Below are 20,326 nucleotides of genomic sequence, written 5' to 3' on the forward strand. Positions count from 1 at the left end.
ATTAGGACACCCTTTGAAAGCATGTGGTTTTTTGTAACATTTTTAATAAAAGGTTATTTCATCTCCGTTTCAACAATACAGAGAGATTAAAGTAATCCGACTAAACAAAGAAAACTGAAGAAAAGTCTTTTCAAGATCTTCTGTAAATGTCATTCTACAAAAATGCCTATTCTAACTGAGGAAAAAGATAGGACACCCTCACATGTATTCCCTCTTAAATTGGCTCAGATCTCACACAGGTATATCACACCAGGTGCACATAATTAGTAGATCGTTACTCTGCATGTTGAATGAGGCTTGCCCTATTTAAACCTCAGACATTTAGTTTGGTGTGCTCCTGACTGTTGAAGTGAGAGTGAGCACCATGGTGAGAGCAAAAGAGCTGTCAGAGGACTTCAGAAAAAAGATTGTAGCAGCCTATGAGTCTGGGAAGGGATTTAAAAAGATCTCAAAAGATTTTGAAATCAGCCATTCCACTGTCCGGAAGATAGTCTACAAGTGGAGGGCTTTCAAAACAACTGCCAACATGCCCAGGACTGGTCGCCCCAGCAAGTTCACCCCAAGAGCAGACCGCAAGATGCTAAAAGAGGTCTCCAAAAACCCTAAAGTGTCATCTCGAGAACTACAGCAGGCTCTGGCTACTGTTGATGTAGAAGTACATGCCTCTACAATCAGAAAGAGACTGTACAAGTTTAACTTGCATGGGAGGTGTGCAAGGAGGAAACCTTTGCTTTCCAAGAGAAACATCGAGGCCAGACTGACATTTGCCAGAGATAAAGTTGACAAAGACCAGGACTTCTGGAATAATGTTCTTTGGACAGATGAGTCCAAAATTGAATTATTTGGACACAACAGCAGAGGACATGTTTGGCGTAAACCAAACACAGCATTCCAAGAAAAGAACCTCATACCAACTGTGAAGCATGGAGGTGGAAGTGTCATGGTTTGGGGCTGCTTTGCTGCAGCAGGACCTGGTCAGCTCACCATCATAGAATCCACAATGAATTCTACTGTGTATCAGAAGGTGCTTGAAGAAAATGTGAGACCATCAGTTAGAAAATTAAAGCTGAAGCGGAACTGGACCATGCAACATGACAATGACCCAAAACATACTAGTAAATCAACCAAAGATTGGCTGAAAAAGAAGAAATGGAGAGTCCTGGAATGGCCAAGTCAAAGTCCAGATTTGAATCCCATTGAGATGCTGTGGGGTGACTTGAAAAGGGCTGTACGTGCAAGAAACCCCTCAAACATCTCACAGCTGAAAAAGTTCTGCATTGAGGAGTGGGGTAAAATTTCCTCAGACCGATGTCGAAGACTGGTAGATGGCTACAAGAACCGTCTCACTGCAGTTATTTCAGCCAAAGGAGGTAACACTCGCTATTAGGGGCAAGGGTGTCCTATCTTTTTCCTCAGTTAGAATAGGCATTTTTGTAGAATGACATTTACAGAAGATCTTGAAAAGACTTTTCTTCAGTTTTCTTTGTTTAGTCGGATTACTTTAATCTCTCTGTATTGTTGAAACGGAGATGAAATAACCTTTTATTAAAAATGTTACAAAAAACCACATGCTTTCAAAGGGTGTCCTAATTTTTTCACATGACTGTATACTGTGGGGTGCTGTATACTGTGGGCTGCTATACTGCTCTACTATATACTGAGGGGTACTGTATAGTGTGGGGTGCTATACTGCATACTGTGGGGTGCTGGGGTGCACTGTAACACTAGGATGAGCCGAGCCCTGGTCTCCTTCCTGCAGAGCGGTGCCCACTTCCCGCCTGAGCCCAGCTGCCCAGAGCACTGATCCTGAGCCGCTGGAGTCTTCAGAACTGGAAGTATTTATATCACTGGACTCTACCAGATGTGTGGATTTTTTGTGTGTGTGTTGTGGTGGAGGCGTGATTGCCTGCTAAGGTGTGGGAAGGCGGGATCCAGGGGGCCCAAGTAAATTTTTGCCCAGGGTCCAATCAATATTAAAGACGGCCCTGCTTATAAGGACTGGTATAGGTGTGCTATCGATAGGTGTGATATACTGAGGGGTGTAATATACTTATAATACACTTTCTAACATAGAAAAGTATATTATAGTGCATTTGTATTGTGCAGCAGTTGTGTGCGGTTCTGCTGCGATACCGCAGCTATAGAGAGGGACAAACGCTATTGGAACAACTAATTGCAACGGGTGAGATATACCAGTTGCCCCCCCTGTTTCCACCAAATACTGCTCTTCTATAGGGACTTTGTCAAATGGTCATTTTGAAAATGACAGGCAGAGGAAGAGGCAGGCCGTTCCACAGGGGTGGTAGGGGTCGGGCAGGTGCACCAGGCAGGAGTCTAAGTGGGAAGTTGGAGAAGGTGCGTGCGATTACTTGAAAGAACACAACCAGACTTGGTTGAGTGGCTCACTCACCCTTCCGCTTCTGCACCTTCTTCATCCTCTGTATCTGGGCCATCCTCACTTTCTGCTGTGTGCACCCCCAAAGACACCACCACCACCATAGCCCCTCCACACGAGTCACAGGAATTATTTTCCCATCCATTCCCAGACCTTACCGATGCTCAGCCATACTTGACATCGGGTCAGGAAGAGGAGGTAGCAAAGGCTGCCACCCAGCGGTCTGATGACAGTACCCAGATCAGCCCCAGGAGGGAGGTCCCCGCTGTTGCTGCCTACTCCAAGATCTATAATGTCAGTGGTGGTGAAGGTGACGATGATGACGTGTCGATGGATGTCACGTGGGTGCCCACAAGAGAGAAAGAGGATGAGAGTTCAGAGGGAGAGACGGAGCAGCAGAGGAGAAGGAGGAGATGCAGGCAGAGCTCGCAGTGCACAGGAGACAAAAAGCAGACTGCAAATGTATCTGCATGGTCACATCTGGCGCTCCCTGGATGCCGGCACATGGCTCCGCAGTGTGGTCTTTTTTTATGTGTAAGCTGCTGACAATAGTGTTGCCATCTGCAGCCTGTGCTGTCAACGGATAAGTCGTGGTAAGCGCAACACTCACCTAGGGACGACCACATTTGGAAGGCATCTGGCCTCCCATCACCGAGCCCAGTGGGAGCAATGCTGTCAGAACCTACAAAGCCATACTCCCGGCGCTGCACGACCTGCCTCTTCTCATTCTCCTCTCTCCTTCCATTTGTCCTCCACTCCATCTTCCACCGTGCTGTCATCGCGTTCATCTGCCAGAAGGCAGGCTTCTGTGGCCCAAATGTTCAAGCATAAAAACTTGATGACGCCGGATAACCCTCTTGCCCAATGGCTGACCGCTGGCTTGTCGGAACTGCTAGCCCGCTAACTACTGCCATATAAACTGGTGGACTCGGAGGCCTTTAGAAAATTTGTGGCCATCGGCACACCGCAATGGAAGGTCCCCGGAAGGAAATATTTCTCCTAGAAGGGCATCCCAGAGCTATATGGCCATGTTCAGGGGCAAGTGAATATATTTCTGGCACACAGTGTCGATGCCGAGATACATCTGACCACAGACATGTAACATAGTACATAAGGCCGAAAAAAGACATTTGTCCATCCAGTTCGGCCTGTTATCCTGCAAGTTGATTCAGAGGAAGGCAATAAAAAATTCCTTCCCGACTCCAATCAGGCATCAGAATAACTCCCTGGATCAACGACCCCTCTCTAGTAGCTATAGCCTGTAATATTATTACACTCCAGAAATACATCCAGGCCCCTCTTGAATTCCTTTATTGTACTCCCCATCACCACCTCCTCAGGCAGAGAGCTCCAGCAAACACGGGCAGGGAAGGTACATAACTTTTATTGCCCACTGGATGAACCTTCTGACGGCCGTCAAGCATGTGTGGATTTGGTGTTACCACCATAGATCGCATGCAGGCCTGCCTCTTCTCCACCTCCTACTCCATCCTCTGTCTACTCCTCGGCTGACTCCTCCTTTTCCACTCCTACCGCCTCTTCTGCTTAACCCCCCAGCTCCCCAGAACCTATTCGATGTGCCAGGTGAGACGTTGCCATGCTGTGCTGCGGATGTTGTGCCTGGAAGCCAAGAGCCACACCGATCCTGCACTGCTCTGCGGTCACAGGCCGATCAGTGGCTAACCACGCTCAATTTGACAGTTGATAAAGTGGTGTGCGACAACGGTGCCAATCTGCTGAGCGCGCTGAAACAGGGCAAAATGACACACCTGCCGTGCATGGCACACGTCCTGTACTTAGTCGTGCAGCGATTCGTTGCCAAATACCCCGGGGTCCAGGATGTCTTTCGGCAGGCCAGGAAAATCTCTGGCCATTTTAGAAGATCATACACGCCCATGGCTTGTCAGACATCTGATTTGTGACAGCCCGGTGTGCTGGAACTCCACCTTGTACGGTATATGCTTGATAGGCTGCTCCAGCAGAAACGTACAGTTAACGACTACCTGTACGAACTCTGCGGCAGAACAGGTTCTGGGGAGCTTGGTTTCTTTTCACCGCGCCAGTGGCTGCTCATGCGCGACGCATACAGACTTCTGCGGCCATTTAATGAGATTACCAAACTGGTCAGTCGCAGCCAGGGCACCATCAGTGACATCATACCTTACGCCTTCTTTCTGGAGGCTGCATTGCGTCATGTCATTGATCAAGCTGTCGAGGAGCAGGAAGATGAGATAGTGGCAATGCTGATTGAATTCCCAGGGGAGGCTACTCCATCTGAGACAAGTCAGCTGGAGTCTGAAGAGGAGTCAGAGGAGGATGGTGACTAGGAAGAGGAGGAGCAAGAAGAGCAGGCTTTGAGGGGGACTTCAAACTTTTCGGGGATACATGGTGTTGTCCGTGGCTAGGGGGAGGAGACCGAGGAGGACATTCTCCTGGGCGATAAGCAGGAGTCAGGGCGCTCCACAGCTTCCAATTTAGTGCAAATGGGGGCCTTCATGCTCCAGTGTTTGAAGAGGGACCCCGTATAAAAAGCATAAAGGGCAAGGACCAGTACTGGGTGGCAAAGTACTTAGACCCCGGTACAAACGCAAAATGGCGGACATGTTACCAGCATCACAGAGGGCTGGAAGAATGCAGCATTTCCAGGCCTTGCTGCAAGAGATGCTGCATTGTGCTGTTGCGGGTGCAGGCAGAGGAATTTCCACCCACATCGAAACAGGTGTGGGTACCATTCCTCCCACGCCTGCAAGAAGAGGGCGGTTTGAAGATGTGTTGGTCACTACGGATATGAGATAATTCTTGCAGCCAACCCATCGACAGTCGCCCTCCGGATCCAGCCTCAGGGAACTTCTACACCGACAGGTGTCCGACTACATCAGGTTAACGGCCGATGTGGACGCTCTGAGAATCGAGGAAACCCTTGACTACTGGGTGTGTAGGCTTGACCTGTGACCAGAGCTGGCACAATTTGCCATGGAACTCTTGGCTTGTCCCTCGTCGAGTGTCCTTTCCGAAAGGTCGTTCAGCTCAGCAGGGAGGATCGTGACCAATAAGCTCACTCACCTAGCTCACGACAGTGTGGACTACCTCACATTTCTAAAAATGAATGAGGCATGGATCTCGAAGGAATTCAACACCTGTGACAATCACGGGTAATTGAATTTCCTCAAGCCAGTCCACAATTATCCGCCACCACCAAGAACAAAGAATGGTCCTCGTCATATGTATATACAGCGGCATAAAAGGTCTTTTCTGTCAGGTGAATGCCTAATGTTTGGGGCCTCTACTCCAGTGGCCTACAGTAAAATTTTTATCCAGTGACCGTCTAATGTACCTCCAGCCACAGGATCACAAGTTCTTTTGTATCAGGTGAATGCCTAATTTTTGGGGCCTCTACGCCAGTGGCCTACAGTAAAATTTTTATCCAGTGACTGCCTAATATACCTCCAGCCACATCAGCCAAAGTTCTTTTCTGTCAGGTGAATGCCAAATTTTTGGGGCCTATACTCCCGTGGCCTACAATAACGTTTCTCCAAGCACCAACAAGGCACATTTTTTGAAACTTTGCCTTTAAGATGCATAAAAATAGCCCCCGATTACATACATATTTTTTGTGGGAATTTTTGCCATTGATCCCCCTCTGGTATATCACTGTCCATGTTGTGGGACTAAGTGTTTTCTGGCTGCAAATATGACCTGAAGTTTTTTCAGGTTCACCTGCCATTAAAGTGAATAGGGCCCACTGCGAACGCACGGTTCGTGAACATTTGTTTGCGAACGTGCATTGGCGAATCGTCCCGGCCGATGTTCGTCCATCACTACACAGAAACACCTAAAGCTACTCATTATGTAAATGAGGTTGTCACAGCTCCCCCTTATTTGAAATAACTAATCAGCCCCTTGACCTGTATCGATAGAGGAACCATGGAGAGAAAGAACACCTAGTCTATCTGATGCCCCACAGAGGGCGAGATACCTTGGTGGCAGAGTAGATGTTTATCAACGGGTAAGGGTGACAACCAAGTTCAGACGACAAGTTTATTATCAAACCTCTCTTCCTGGGAAACAGAACATAAGAGAATGTGAACAATCAAATATACAATGACCATCCAACCACACAGCTGTCTACACAGTCCTATCATCATCCAACCACACAGCTGTCTACACAGTCCTATCATCATCCAACCACACTGCTGTCTACACAGTCCTATCATCATCTAACCACACAGCTGTCTACACAGTCCTATCATCATCCAACCACACAGCTGTCTACACAGTCCAACCATCATCCAACCACACAGCTGTCTACACAGTCCTATCATCATCCAACCACATTGCTGTCTACACAGTCCTATCATCATCCAACCACATTGCTGTCTACACAGTCCAACCATCATCCAACCACACAGCTGTCTACACAGTCCTATCATCATCCAACCACATTGCTGTCTACACAGTCCAACCATCATCCAACCACACAGCTGTCTACACAGTCCTATCATCATCCAACCACATTGCTGTCTACACAGTCCTATCATCATCCAACCACATTGCTGTCTACACAGTCCTATCATCATCCAGCCACACTGCTGTCTACACAGTCCTATCATCATCCAACCACATTGCTGTCTACACAGTCCTATCATCATCCAACCACAGTGCTGTCTACACAGTCCTATCATCATCCAACCACAGTGCTGTCTACACAGTCCAACCATCATCCAACCACACTGCTGTCTACACAGTCCTATCATCATCCAACCACACTGCTGTCTACACAGTCCTATCATCATCCAACCACACTGCAGTCTACACAGTCCTATCATCATCTAACCACATTGCTGTCTACACAGTCCTATCATCATCCAACCACAGTGCTGTCTACACAGTCCAACCATCATCCAACCACACTGCTGTCTACACAGTCCTATCATCATCCAACCACACTGCTGTCTACACAGTCCTATCATCATCCAACCACACTGCAGTCTACACAGTCCTATCATCATCTAACCACATTGCTGTCTACACAGTCCTATCATCATCCAACCACACTGCTGTCTACACAGTCCTATCATCCAACCACACTGCTGTCTACACAGTCCTATCATCATCCAACCACACTGCTGTCTACACAGTCCTATCATCATCCAACCACAGTGCTGACTACACAGTCCTATCATCATCCAACCACAGTGCTAACTACACAGTCCTATCATCATCCAACCACACTGCTGTCTACACAGTCCTATCATCATCCAACCACACTGCTGTCTACACAGTCCTATCATCATCCAACCACACTGCAGTCTACACAGTCCTATCATCATCTAACCACATTGCTATCTACACAGTCCTATCATCATCCAACCATACTGCTGTCTACACAGTCCTATCATCATACTGAGGGTACAATACCTTTAGGATATAACAGTGTGCATACATTAGACACGTACCTCTCTATCATTTTTGGAAGCACAATCCTGGTCATCTGGAATATAAGAAGAAAGGTACTTTATTAGGTCACCCTTCAGGGGCAGGGACATATAGCTCATTTATATCATCACACAGTGGAGGGGGGGGGACAGACTCATAGCTCCTTCTATATGTATCACCCTGCAGGAGGAGGGGCAGACTCATAGCTCCTTCTATATGTATCACCCTGCAGGAGGAGGAGCAGACTCATAGCTCCTTCTATATGTATCACCCTGCAGGAGGAGGGGCAGACTCATAGCTCCTTCTATATGTATCACCCTGCAGGAGGAGGGGCAGACTCATAGCTCCTTCTATATGTATCACCCTGCAGGAGGAGGAGCAGACTCATAGCTCCTTCTATATGTATCACCCTGCAGGAGGAGGGGCAGACTCATAGCTCCTTCTATATGTATCACCCTGCAGGAGGAGGGGCAGACTCATAGCTCCTTCTATATGTATCACCCTGCAGGAGGAGGGGCAGACTCATAGCTCCTCTATATGTATCACCCTGCAGGAGGAGGGCAGACTCATAGCTCCTTCTATAGTATCACCCTGCAGGAGGAGGAGCAGACTCATAGCTCCTTCTATATGTATCACCCTGCAGGAGGGGCAGACTCATAGCTCCTTCTATATGTATCACCCTGCAGGAGGGGGCAGACTCATAGCTCCTTCTATATGTATCACCCTGCAGGAGGAGGGCAGACTCATAGCTCCTTCTATATGTATCACCCTGCAGGAGGAGGGCAGACTCATAGCTCCTTCTATATGTATCACCCTGCAGGAGGAGGGCAGACTCATAGCTCCTTCTATATGTATCACCCTGCAGGAGGAGGGCAGACTCATAGCCTTCTATATGTATCACCCTGCAGGAGGAGGGCAGACTCATAGCTCCTTCTATATGTATCACCCTGCAGGAGGAGGGCAGACTCATAGCTCCTTCTATATGTATCACCCTGCAGGAGGGGGCAGACTCATAGCTCCTTCTATATGTATCACCCTGCAGGAGGAGGAGCAGACTCATAGCTCCTTCTATATGTATCACCCTGCGGAGGAGGTGCAGACTCATAGCTCCTTCTATATGTATCACCCTGCAGGAGGAGGAGCATACCATAGCTCCTTCTATTATGTATCACCCTGCAGGAGGAGGAGCAGACTCATAGCTCCTTCTATATGTATCACCCTGCAGGAGGAGGAGCAGACTCATAGCTCCTTCTATATGTATCACCCTGCAGGAGGAGGAGCAGACTCATAGCATCCTTCTATATATATCACCCTGCAGGAGGAGGAGGCAGACTCATAGCTCCTTCTATATGTATCACCCTGCAGGAGGAGGGGCAGACTCATAGCTCCTTCTATATGTATCACCCTGCAGGAGGAGGGGCAGACTCATAGCTCCTTCTATATGCTATCACCCTGCAGGAGGAGGAGCAGACTCATAGCTCCTTCTATATGTATCACCCTGCAGGAGGAGGGCAGACTCATAGCTCCTTCTATATGTATCACCCTGCAGGAGGAGGAGCAGACTCATAGCTCCTTCTATATGTATCACCCTGCAGGAGGAGGAGCAGACTCATAGCTCCTTCTATATGTATCACCCTGCAGGAGGAGGGGCAGACTCATAGCTCCTTCTATATGTATCACCCTGCAGGAGGAGGGAGCAGACTCATAGCTCCTTCTATATGTATCACCCTGCAGGGAGGAGGGGCAGACTCATAGCTCCTTCTATATGTATCACCCTGCAGGAGGAGGAGGCAGACTCATAGCTCCTTCTATATGTATCACCCTGCAGGAGGAGGAGCAGACTCATAGCTCCTTCTATATGTATCACCCTGCAGGAGGAGGGGCAGACTCATAGCTCCTTCTATATGTATCACCCTGCAGGAGGAGGGGCAGACTCATAGCTCCTTCTATATGTATCACCCCTGCAGGAGGAGGAGCAGACTCATAGCTCCTTCTATATGTATCACCCTGCAGGAGGAGGAGGCAGACTCATAGCTCCTTCTATATGTATCACCCTGCAGGAGGAGGGGCAGACTCATAGCTCCTTCTATATGTATCACCCTGCAGGAGGAGGGGCAGACTCATAGCTCCTTCTATATGTATCACCCTGCAGGAGGAGGGGCAGACTCATAGCTCCTTCTATATGTATCACCCTGCAGGAGGAGGAGCAGACTCATAGCTCCTTCTATATGTATCACCCTGCAGGAGGAGGGGCAGACTCATAGCTCCTTCTATATGTATCACCCTGCAGGAGGAGGAGCAGACTCATAGCTCCTTCTATATGTATCACCCTGCAGGAGGAGGGGCAGACTCATAGCTCCTTCTATATGTATCACCCTGCAGGAGGAGGGGCAGACTCATAGCTCCTTCTATATGTATCACCCTGCAGGAGGAGGGCAGACTCATAGCTCCTTCTATATGTATCACCCTGCAGGAGGAGGGGCAGACTCATAGCTCCTTCTATATGTATCACCCTGCAGGAGGAGGGGCAGACTCATAGCTCCTTCTATATGTATCACCCTGCAGGAGGAGGGGCAGACTCATAGCTCCTTCTATATGTATCACCCTGCAGGAGGAGGGGCAGACTCATAGCTCCTTCTATATGTATCACCCTGCAGGAGGAGGGGCAGACTCATAGCTCCTTCTAATATGTATCACCCTGCAGGAGGAGGGGCAGACTCATAGCTCCTTCTATATGCATCACCCTGCAGGAGGAGGGGCAGACTCATAGCTCCTTCTATATGCATCACCCTGCAGGAGGAGGGGCAGACTCATAGCTCCTTCTATATGCATCACCCTGCAGGAGGAGGGGCAGACTCATAGCTCCTTCTATATGCATCACCCTGCAGGAGGAGGGGCAGACTCATAGCTCCTTCTATATGCATCACCCTGCAGGAGGAGGGGCAGACTCATAGCTCCTTCTATATGTATCACCCTGCAGGAGGAGGGGCAGACTCATAGCTCCTTCTATATGCATCACCCTGCAGGAGGAGGGGCAGACTCATAGCTCCTTCTATATGTATCACCCTGCAGGAGGAGGGGCAGACTCATAGCTCCTTCTATATGTATCACCCTGCAGGAGGAGGGAGCAGACTCATAGCTCCTTCTATATGTATCACCCTGCAGGAGGAGGGGCAGACTCATAGCTCCTTCTATATGTATCACCCTGCAGGAGGAGGAGCAGACTCATAGCTCCTTCTATATGTATCACCCTGCAGGAGGAGGAGCAGACTCATAGCTCCTTCTATATGTATCACCCTGCAGGAGGAGGGGCAGACTCATAGCTCCTTCTATATGTATCACCCTGCAGGAGGAGGGAGCAGACTCATAGCTCCTTCTATATGTATCACCCTGCAGGAGGAGGGGCAGACTCATAGCTCCTTCTATATGTATCACCCTGCAGGAGGAGGAGCAGACTCATAGCTCCTTCTATATGTATCACCCTGCAGGAGGAGGGGCAGACTCATAGCTCCTTCTATATGTATCACCCTGCAGGAGGAGGGGCAGACTCATAGCTCCTTCTATATGTATCACCCTGCAGGAGGAGGGAGCAGACTCATAGCTCCTTCTATATGTATCACCCTGCAGGAGGAGGAGCAGACTCATAGCTCCTTCTATATGTATCACCCTGCAGGAGGAGGGGCAGACTCATAGCTCCTTCTATATGTATCACCCTGCAGGAGGAGGAGCAGACTCATAGCTCCTTCTATATGTATCACCCTGCAGGAGGAGGGGCAGACTCATAGCTCCTTCTATATGTATCACCCTGCAGGAGGAGGAGCAGACTCATAGCTCCTTCTATATGTATCACCCTGCAGGAGGAGGGGCAGACTCATAGCTCCTTCTATATGTATCACCCTGCAGGAGGAGGGCAGACTCATAGCTCCTTCTATATGTATCACCCTGCAGGAGGAGGAGCAGACTCATAGCTCCTTCTATATGTATCACCCTGCAGGAGGAGGGGCAGACTCATAGCTCCTTCTATATGTATCACCCTGCAGGAGGAGGGGCAGACTCATAGCTATCACCCTGCAGGAGGAGGAGGCCAGACTCGTATCCCACCCTGCAGGAGGAGGGGCAGACTCATAGCTCCTTCTATAGTATCACCCTGCAGGAGGAGGAGCAGACTCATAGCTCCTTCTATATGTATCACCCTGCAGGAGGAGGGCAGACTCATAGCTCCTTCTATATGTATCACCCCTGCAGGAGGAGGGGACAGACTCATAGCTCCTTCTATATGTATCACCCTGCAGGAGGAGGGGCAGACTCATAGCTCCTTCTATATGTATCACCCTGCAGGAGGAGGGGCCAGTACTCCTAGCTCCTTCATATAGTATCACCCTGCAGGAGGAGGGAGCAGACTCATTAGCTCCTTCTATATGTATCACCCTGCAGGAGGAGGGAGCAGACTCTACGCTCCTTCTATATGTATCACCCTGCAGGAGGAGGAGGCATAACTCATAGCTCCTTCCATATGTATCCCCTGCAGGAGGAAGGGGCAGGGACTCATAGATCCTTCTATATGTATCACCCTGCAGGAGGAGGGGCAGACTCATAGCTCCTTCTATATGTATCACCCTGCAGGAGGAGGGGCAGACTCATAGCTCCTTCTATATGTATCACCCTGCAGGAGAAGGAGCAGACTCATAGCTCCTTCTATATGTATCACCCTGCAGGAGGAGGGGCAGACTCATAGCTCCTTCTATATGTATCACCCTGCAGGAGGCGGAGCAGACTCATAGCTCCTTCTATATGTATCACCCTGCAGGAGGAGGAGCAGACTGATAGCTTCTTCTATATGTATCACCCTGCAGGAGGAGGGGCAGACTCATAGCTCCTTCTATATGTATCACCCTGCAGGAGGAGGGGCAGACTCATAGCTCCTTCTATATGTATCACCCTGCAGGAGGAGGGGCAGACTCATAGCTCCTTCTATATGTATCACCCTGCAGGAGGAGGGGCAGACTCATAGCTCCTTCTATATGTATCACCCTGCAGGAGGAGGGGCAGACTCATAGCTCCTTCTATATGTATCACCCTGCAGGAGGAGGAGCAGACTGATAGCTCCTTCTATATGTATCACCCTGCAGGAGGAGGGGCAGACTCATAGCTCCTTCTATATGTATCACCCTGCAGGAGGAGGGGCAGACTCATAGCTCCTTCTATATGTATCACCCTGCAGGAGGAGGGGCAGACTCATAGCTCCTTCTATATGTATCACCCTGCAGGAGGAGGGGCAGACTCATAGCTCCTTCTATAAGTATCACCCTGCAGGAGGAGGGGCAGACTCATAGCTCCTTCTATATGTATCACCCTGCAGGAGGAGGAGCAGACTCATAGCTCCTTCTATAAGTATCACCCTGCAGGAGGAGGGGCAGACTCATAGCTCCTTCTATATGTATCACCCTGCAGGAGGAGGGGCAGACTCATAGCTCCTTCTATATGTATCACCCTGCAGGAGGAGGGGCAGACTCATAGCTCCTTCTATAAGTATCACCCTGCAGGAGGAGGGGCAGACTCATAGCTCCCTTCTGACTATTTGGGCCAAATGGTTCTTATCTGCCGACACATTCTATGTTTCTATGTCTGTATCACCCTGCAGGGGGAGCGGCAGGCATATAGGCAGCGGTGACACTCACTTGTACAGTTGACATCATGTTACAGTTCATAATGGCCGTTAAACGCTGTAAAAAAAAAAAAAAAAATTAGATATATATATATACACACAGATTTTACTATACATGTTACTGACCATCCAGATTCTACATCAGGACACACTACTGCACCGCCCCATTAGATGATGAAGAAATCAGAAAGAGAACCATTAAGGCTACTTTCACACTTGCGGCAGAGAGATCGGCAGGCAGTTCCGTCGCCCGAACTGCCGGCCGGATCCTTTAAAACGTATGCCAACTGATGGAATTAGTAAGACTGAACAGTCTTAAAAATGCCTGATCAGTCAGAAAAATGCATTGAAATGCCAAATCCGTCTTTCCGGTGTCATCCGGCAAAACAGATCCGGCAATTATTTTTTTCACCTTTTTTTCGGTCTGCGCAGACCAGAAGGATGGATCCGGCACTAATACATTCCTATGGAAAAAAATGCTGGATCCGGCGTTCAGGCACGTCTTCAGGGTTTTTTTGGGCCAGAGATGCTGCGGTTTTATCTTTTGCCTGATCAGTCAACATGACCGAACTGAAGACATCCTGAACGGATCACTCTCCATTCAGAATGCATGCGGATAAAAATAATCAGTTCTTTTCCGGCATTGAGCCCTTTTGACGGAACTCAGTGCCGGAAAAGAAAAACGCTAGTGTTAAAGTAGCCTAATACATGACAGGAAGAGGTTTCTGTATTCTTGGATTTATATGATATTTCTGGAGCTCCTAGAAGTATTTTTATCAAAACACATGTTAATGAAATATTGCACATTATAGACGTTGTACTGCTCTGCATGCTCCAGCAATAGTTGAAGTGTATTGAGGTGAGATTGGGTGGCAGGGGCATACCTAGGATTTGATCAACAGTGGGGGGGATGTCAAAATATTATTGTGGCTTTGTCCACATTGAGAGTACTTGGCACACTCGTTTTCCCCTCATTCTAATTCCAATAATCTCCACAGAGACGAGTTGTCGCTGGGAGAAGTCTTCATAGTCACCTGGGTTGGGTGGAGAAGAAAAGGAGGTAAACAACTCATCTCTGTTTTGAGTTCTTTACTTAGTTTTCTTCTCCATCCAATAGAGGTGATAATGACAACTTCTCCCAGCCACAACTCGTCTCTTTGGAGTTTGCTGTCTAGATGCCTTTGAGCACTTGCTTTTCCAGCACCATCCTCACCTTTGACCACCTTCTAAACAAATATCCTATCATGCTGCTTCTTTAAGTACTGTGCTTGCTGCTGCCCTAAGTGCCTTCATTATTATAGTTATCCCCCTAAAAAAAAAAAAAGGCACAAACATAGTGCCCTCCTCACAATGCACACTAGAAGTTGGAGATTTGCCATTGAGTGGCGATCACAGAAATTGCAATTTTTTTAAACTAAGAAATTGCCCTCTAATACCTCTGTCCATCACACTCACCTGGTTGACATCAGGAACACCAAGAAAACTAACCGGGGTCGTATTGTATGTCATCCCAACGTTATTGACTGCAACAAAAGATCAAAAAATTAACTTCTGGTCCTGGAATAGCCACCTGGGACCAAAAGGCTAGTTTTGCCCTCCACACCCATTCCATGACCCTTGGTTCAACCCCTACCTTCTTAATAATGCAGTTCCAGTTGAAAAAAATTATTCTTTCCAACCACTGGCAAAGGCGATGGAGGCAAACAGGGCTGGGCCCACAACTGCCACATCGTCTACAGCTATATACTCAGAACAGGGGGCTCATCGCTTAATCCTCAGATCAGTCTTCCCATCCTGGTTTGCAAACATTGGACCCAAGAGCAGTTTACAAAGACTATACTATGTATATGCTTGGAGAAGAACAAGAAGGGCAGACTGAAAAAATGGAGAAATGCAAGAAGCAGTGATCTGAAAAGAACCGTTTCTGACCACATTAAATAAAAAGTTTAAACAGGACCCTGGCCAGACGAGATCCAAACTCTACATCGAAGAATGGTATTACCAAGGATGCCAATGTCCAGATTCTGCAACTCCTTCTCAACTTTTGGATAAATTTCAGGCCCTCCTGTGAAATCCAACTGGATGATTTTGGTTTTACGTCTGGTCTGTTGCTCTGTGAAAGTTACAAACATCTGTAAGTGCCATGGTTTCTGAGAAAAAATATTCTGCTACTTATCCACAAGCCTAAAGGGCACAAGAAAATCGGTGATGCTCCTGTACCCCGAGACCTCATTGACCAACCATGTGCCTATGTACTAACCTCACTGTCACAATTATCCTGACTATATCTATCGTCTTCATTTGTCATATAAGCATCTGGAGACCTTGTTCATCTTGTCTGTATCTAGAAACCGCAGTATTTGTGTTCACTGAAAAACTTTCCACCACTTTACATTAGTCTGCAGTTAGGAACCAATGTTTAGTTGTTAAGACTGTTCTAGACTGCATGACTAAGCCATGCCTTATGGAGCCTAGGCCACCAGCCTTTTGGCCAGGGTACCAGCCTACTAAGAGAGAGGGACAGATAGCTCAGACCTTCGCTCAGCATGAATCCTTCTTCTGCCAGAGAGAAGACTGGAGGAGCCAGACCTATACCTCGGCTGTATTGTTCTGCACTTATGTTCATACAGTAAAGAAGCACACTTGTTTACTGCAAACCCGGACTCTCTTGACCTTTCCTATTGGGTGCACCATGCCTTACCATGCTTTCTGGAGATCAGCAACACATGGTGACATCTCAATGTTGCCTACGGGATCCAACATAGCATTGGGGGCCACCTCAAACCCAGTCACTGCACACTAACTATGACATACATGTCCCGCCATACATCTGTGATCTGATCTCCTGGTACCTTCCCACACTCAGTCTCCGATATTCACAAGACGTCCTTCTCCACTCTCCTCTTATCTGCTCTTCAAACCTCCAAGATCTCTCCCGTGCATCCCTCGTACTCTGTAACTGTCTACCCCAACATATCAGACTCTCACCTACCATGGAAACCTTTAAGAGGAACCTGAAAACCAACCTCTTCAGACAAGCCTACAACCTACAGTAACCATGCTGCCGCTATATGAACACAATTACCCTCACCCACTATATTGTGGGCAGGGTCCTCTCTACTTCTGTACCATTTTGTAACTCATCTTGTTCATGCTTATTGTACTTGTTTTATATTATGTATGCCCTACATTTATCCTGCGAGGACCATGATAAAAGATAAATCAAGTAATTTGATCAAGCTAGGATGAATGTTCCGGAGCCGATATGATAATAAAGGTCTCCACATACCAGCAGCAAGAATGAGAAATCCAGAGAATTCTCCTCCTCTCTCCATCTGGAGCTCTTCATTATCTGATCAGTATCTGGAAAGGAACAAGAAGCACTCCATATTTGGAGTTTTCTTTCAACCTATCAAGATCTCCAAACTGAGGAAGGACTTTAGATATTAGCAAGATGAATGAATACTCTCTAAACTTCTCTGTATCTGGACACCTCGTTGATCCTGTCTAGATTAGAATCAGATAAATATCGGGTGAAGAAAGACTCTAGATACTGCCAGGATAAATGTAGACTCCAGAATTCTTGATCACCCTGAGTGTATCATTGTACTCATGTTTTCCAGAACTCTCTCCTAGATCTAGAAGGCCCCATTATGAGATCTCTCCAAATACTTTTCTTACCTATGCCCGCTGCAACCTTTTTCAGTTTTTCCAGAGTCCGGCTAATAAGGACAACATCAAAACCCCTTTTGGCCAACTATGTAGAAGACACAGATGTGTTAGGAGATACAAGTGATAGAGACCTAGAGTGGCGGACAGATATCTACTGACCTCCTCAGCATAGGCCTTCCCGATTCCATCTGTTGCTCCAGTTACCACTGGAAAAATCAAGCAGTTAAAAAAGTGTTTTGTTAAAAAGTTTGTATATATATTTTTTTTTGTAAGGTCTGAGAACGCATTAGGTGCAAACATTTGAGCTGCTTTCCAGTAGTACGTTTTTGGATCATAAGTACTTAATGTAAGCTTAATATATCATGGTCTGTGCAAATGTACAGTACAGACCAAAAGTTTGGACACACCTTCTCATTCAAAGAGTTTTCTTTATTTTCATGACTATGAAAATTGTAGATTCACACTGAAGGCATCAAAACTATGAATTAACACATGTGGAATTATATACATAACAAAAAAGTGTGAAACAACTGAAAATATGTCATATTCTAGGTTCTTCAAAGTAGCCACCTTTTGCTTTGATTACTGCTTCGCACACTCTTGGCATTCTCTTGATGAGCTTCAAGAGGTAGTCACCTGAAATGGTCTTCCAACAGTCTTGAAGGAGTTCCCAGAGATGCTTAGCACTTGTTGGCCCTTTTACCTTCACTCTGCGGTCCAGCTCACCCCAAACCATCTCGATTGGGTTCAGGTCCGGTGACTGGAGGCCAGGTCACACAAAGACACGGTGGTTGGAACCAAAGATCTCAAATTTGCACTCATCAGACCAAAGCACAGATTTCCACTGGTCTAATGTCCATTCCTTGTGTTCTTTAGCCCAAACAAGTCTATTCTGCTTGTTGCCTGTCCTTAGCAGTGGTTTCCTAGCAGATATTCTACCAGGAAGGCCTGATTCACACAGTCTCCTCTTAACAGTTGTTGTAGAGATGTGTCTGCTGCTAGAACTCTGTGTGGCATTGACCTGGTCTCTAATCTGAGCTGCTGTTAACCTGCGATTTCTGAGGCTGGTGACTCGGATGAACTTATCCTCCGCAGCAGAGGTGACTCTTGGTCTTCCTTTCCTGGGGCGGTCCGCATGTGAGACAGTTTCTTTGTAGCGCTTGATGGTTTTTGTGACTGCACTTGGGGACACTTTCAAAGTTTTCCCAATTTTTCGAACTGACTGACTTTCATTTCTTAAAGTAATGATGGCCACTCGTTTTTCTTTATTTAGCTGCTTTTTTTCTTGCCATAATACAAATTCTAACAGTCTATTCAGTAGGACTATCAGCTGTGTATCCACCTGACTTCTCCACAACGCAACTGATGGTCCCAACCCCATTTATAAGGCAAGAAATCTCACTTATTAAACCTGACAGGGCACACCTGTGAAGTGAAGACCATTTCAGGTGACTACCTCTTGAAGCTCATCAAGAAAATGCCAAGAGTTTGCAAAGCAGTAATCAAAGCAAAAGGTGGCTACTTTGAAGAACCTAGAATATGACATATTTTCAGTTGTTTCACACTTTTTTGTTTGGTATATAATTCCACATGTGTTAATTCATAGTTTTGATGCCTTCAGTGTGAATCTACAATTTTCATAGTCATGAAAATAAAGAAAACTCTTTGAATGAGAAGGTGTTTCCAAACTTTTGGTCTGTACTGTATGTGCACCCTTCCAGCGTAAGGTCTAAAACTCAATTAGCTCATCAGGTCTTCTTAATCCCCAGCTTTCACGTCAACATGTCCACATGAGCTTTTTCACCCTTGTAGGCATAAAATACTACTGGAGTGAATCCAACTTTCAGGATCTTTGTAGGTTGATTTTGTCATACAGCCACATTCGAAGGGTGTAAGAACGATGCATCTTAATGTCCGTCTTATGGTCATACAACTTAGACTTTGTACGAGTCAAAATATCTAAACCCAGATTCTAGGGTAATCTATATTTGATTTGTATAAACTATTTTGGGGGTTTGTCTGAGATTCAATGTCGTAATTTGGACTCTAAGAAGATATATGTTTTCATTGTGGCTGACGGAGCACCATGACATAACCTGCCATAATACTGCACGGTAGCTTGGGGCCATAAGACAGCAAAGCAGGAGGTATTAATCATGCATTCACCTAAGCTATGAGAGGCCAGGAATCCAGAGGATTTTTACTACTTTGGCTAATCATTAATCAACTCAAACTATGAACTTTACCTATCAGGGTTGTAGTATACATAGAAGGGAGTGGAGAAGATGCAGGATCTGATAACAATCCAAGGCAGAGGGTAACAAAAGACAATCACAAAGAATCATGTTGATATGGTGCAAGATGATGAAGCGGTTTATGTAACTTTACACAAGGCCTATAAAAGTATCCCTTGCATTTTGTAAGGCACGGCAGCGAGGATTCACAGAGGCCATGACACAAAATAAATGAATGCATAAGTATACACAGCCCTTTAAGTCAGGATTTAGTAGACAAATTCTCAACTGGAGCAAAGTTTAGACTCCCACCATGGTGGTTTGCTCTTGCATCCAGAATTTCTATGCATTCTGCTGCATTTCACCTTGCGTAGTGAAGCTTCCCCACCATGTCCTCATTGATTACTCTAAACCTCTAGGAAAAGGGAAGGAAATGAGCCATGCGTGTCCCCTCTCAGTCACTCACCTGCCCAGCCTCCATACTTTTTAAGGTCCGTGCTCCACACCCTGGAGAGGATATGAACTCTGAATCCTTTCAGGAGTTTCCATACCTGTTTGAGAATTATGTAGGTTAAAGCCAGGTGACCCAGCAGATTGAGCCCCTGAGGTATTAGAAGCTCCATCATGTAGTTCCTACATAAATGTCACCAGCGTTTATCTGCATGTAAACTTTAACCAGTCCCACCTCCGGCTAGCAGCAGGACTCTTCAGATGATATCCCATCTGTACGTGCAGAGTGGAATGTGCACAGGTCACAGAGGTGGAGTTAGCAGAGTCTCAATAAAAAGACAAAAATTAACAGCAGCTCCAGTGAATTCCACACATTGGGCACATTTATTAAGACCGGCGTTTTAGACACCAGTCTTAAATAAGCCCCATAGCTGGCCGAGGATCCACCGAAGTTATGAAGAGGTGCCGTCCTCT

At 46.9% G+C, this 20,326-nt stretch overlaps 1 protein-coding gene across 2 annotated transcripts in view; it reads right to left on the reverse strand.

The window, feature by feature from the left end:
• Positions 1-20,111, reverse strand: part of LOC122924096 (very-long-chain 3-oxoacyl-CoA reductase-B-like) — a 58,035-nt gene extending 37,924 nt beyond the window's left edge. Inside the window, exons 1-9 of one of the 2 annotated variants that reach the window (XM_044275022.1) lie at positions 20,040-20,111; positions 19,869-19,953; positions 17,328-17,374; positions 17,178-17,253; positions 15,499-15,609; positions 14,952-15,019; positions 13,510-13,554; positions 7,852-7,886; positions 6,372-6,453 (exon numbers count right to left, since the gene is read on the reverse strand). In XM_044275022.1, the coding sequence (XP_044130957.1) occupies positions 6,372-6,453; positions 7,852-7,886; positions 13,510-13,554; positions 14,952-15,019; positions 15,499-15,609; positions 17,178-17,253; positions 17,328-17,374; positions 19,869-19,953; positions 20,040-20,066 (576 nt within the window). In that variant the 5' untranslated portion in view covers positions 20,067-20,111. Of the gene's footprint in view, positions 1-6,371; positions 6,454-7,851; positions 7,887-13,509; positions 13,555-14,951; positions 15,020-15,498; positions 15,610-17,177; positions 17,254-17,327; positions 17,375-19,868 lie in introns of both variants that reach the window. The other variant, XM_044275020.1, reaches the window with a different exon arrangement.
• Between the last annotated feature and the right edge of the window lie 215 nt (positions 20,112-20,326).

The sequence above is a fragment of the Bufo gargarizans genome, unplaced genomic scaffold (assembly GCF_014858855.1).
Source record: "Bufo gargarizans isolate SCDJY-AF-19 unplaced genomic scaffold, ASM1485885v1 original_scaffold_2225_pilon, whole genome shotgun sequence".
NCBI classification, from domain to species: Eukaryota; Metazoa; Chordata; class Amphibia; order Anura; family Bufonidae; genus Bufo; species Bufo gargarizans.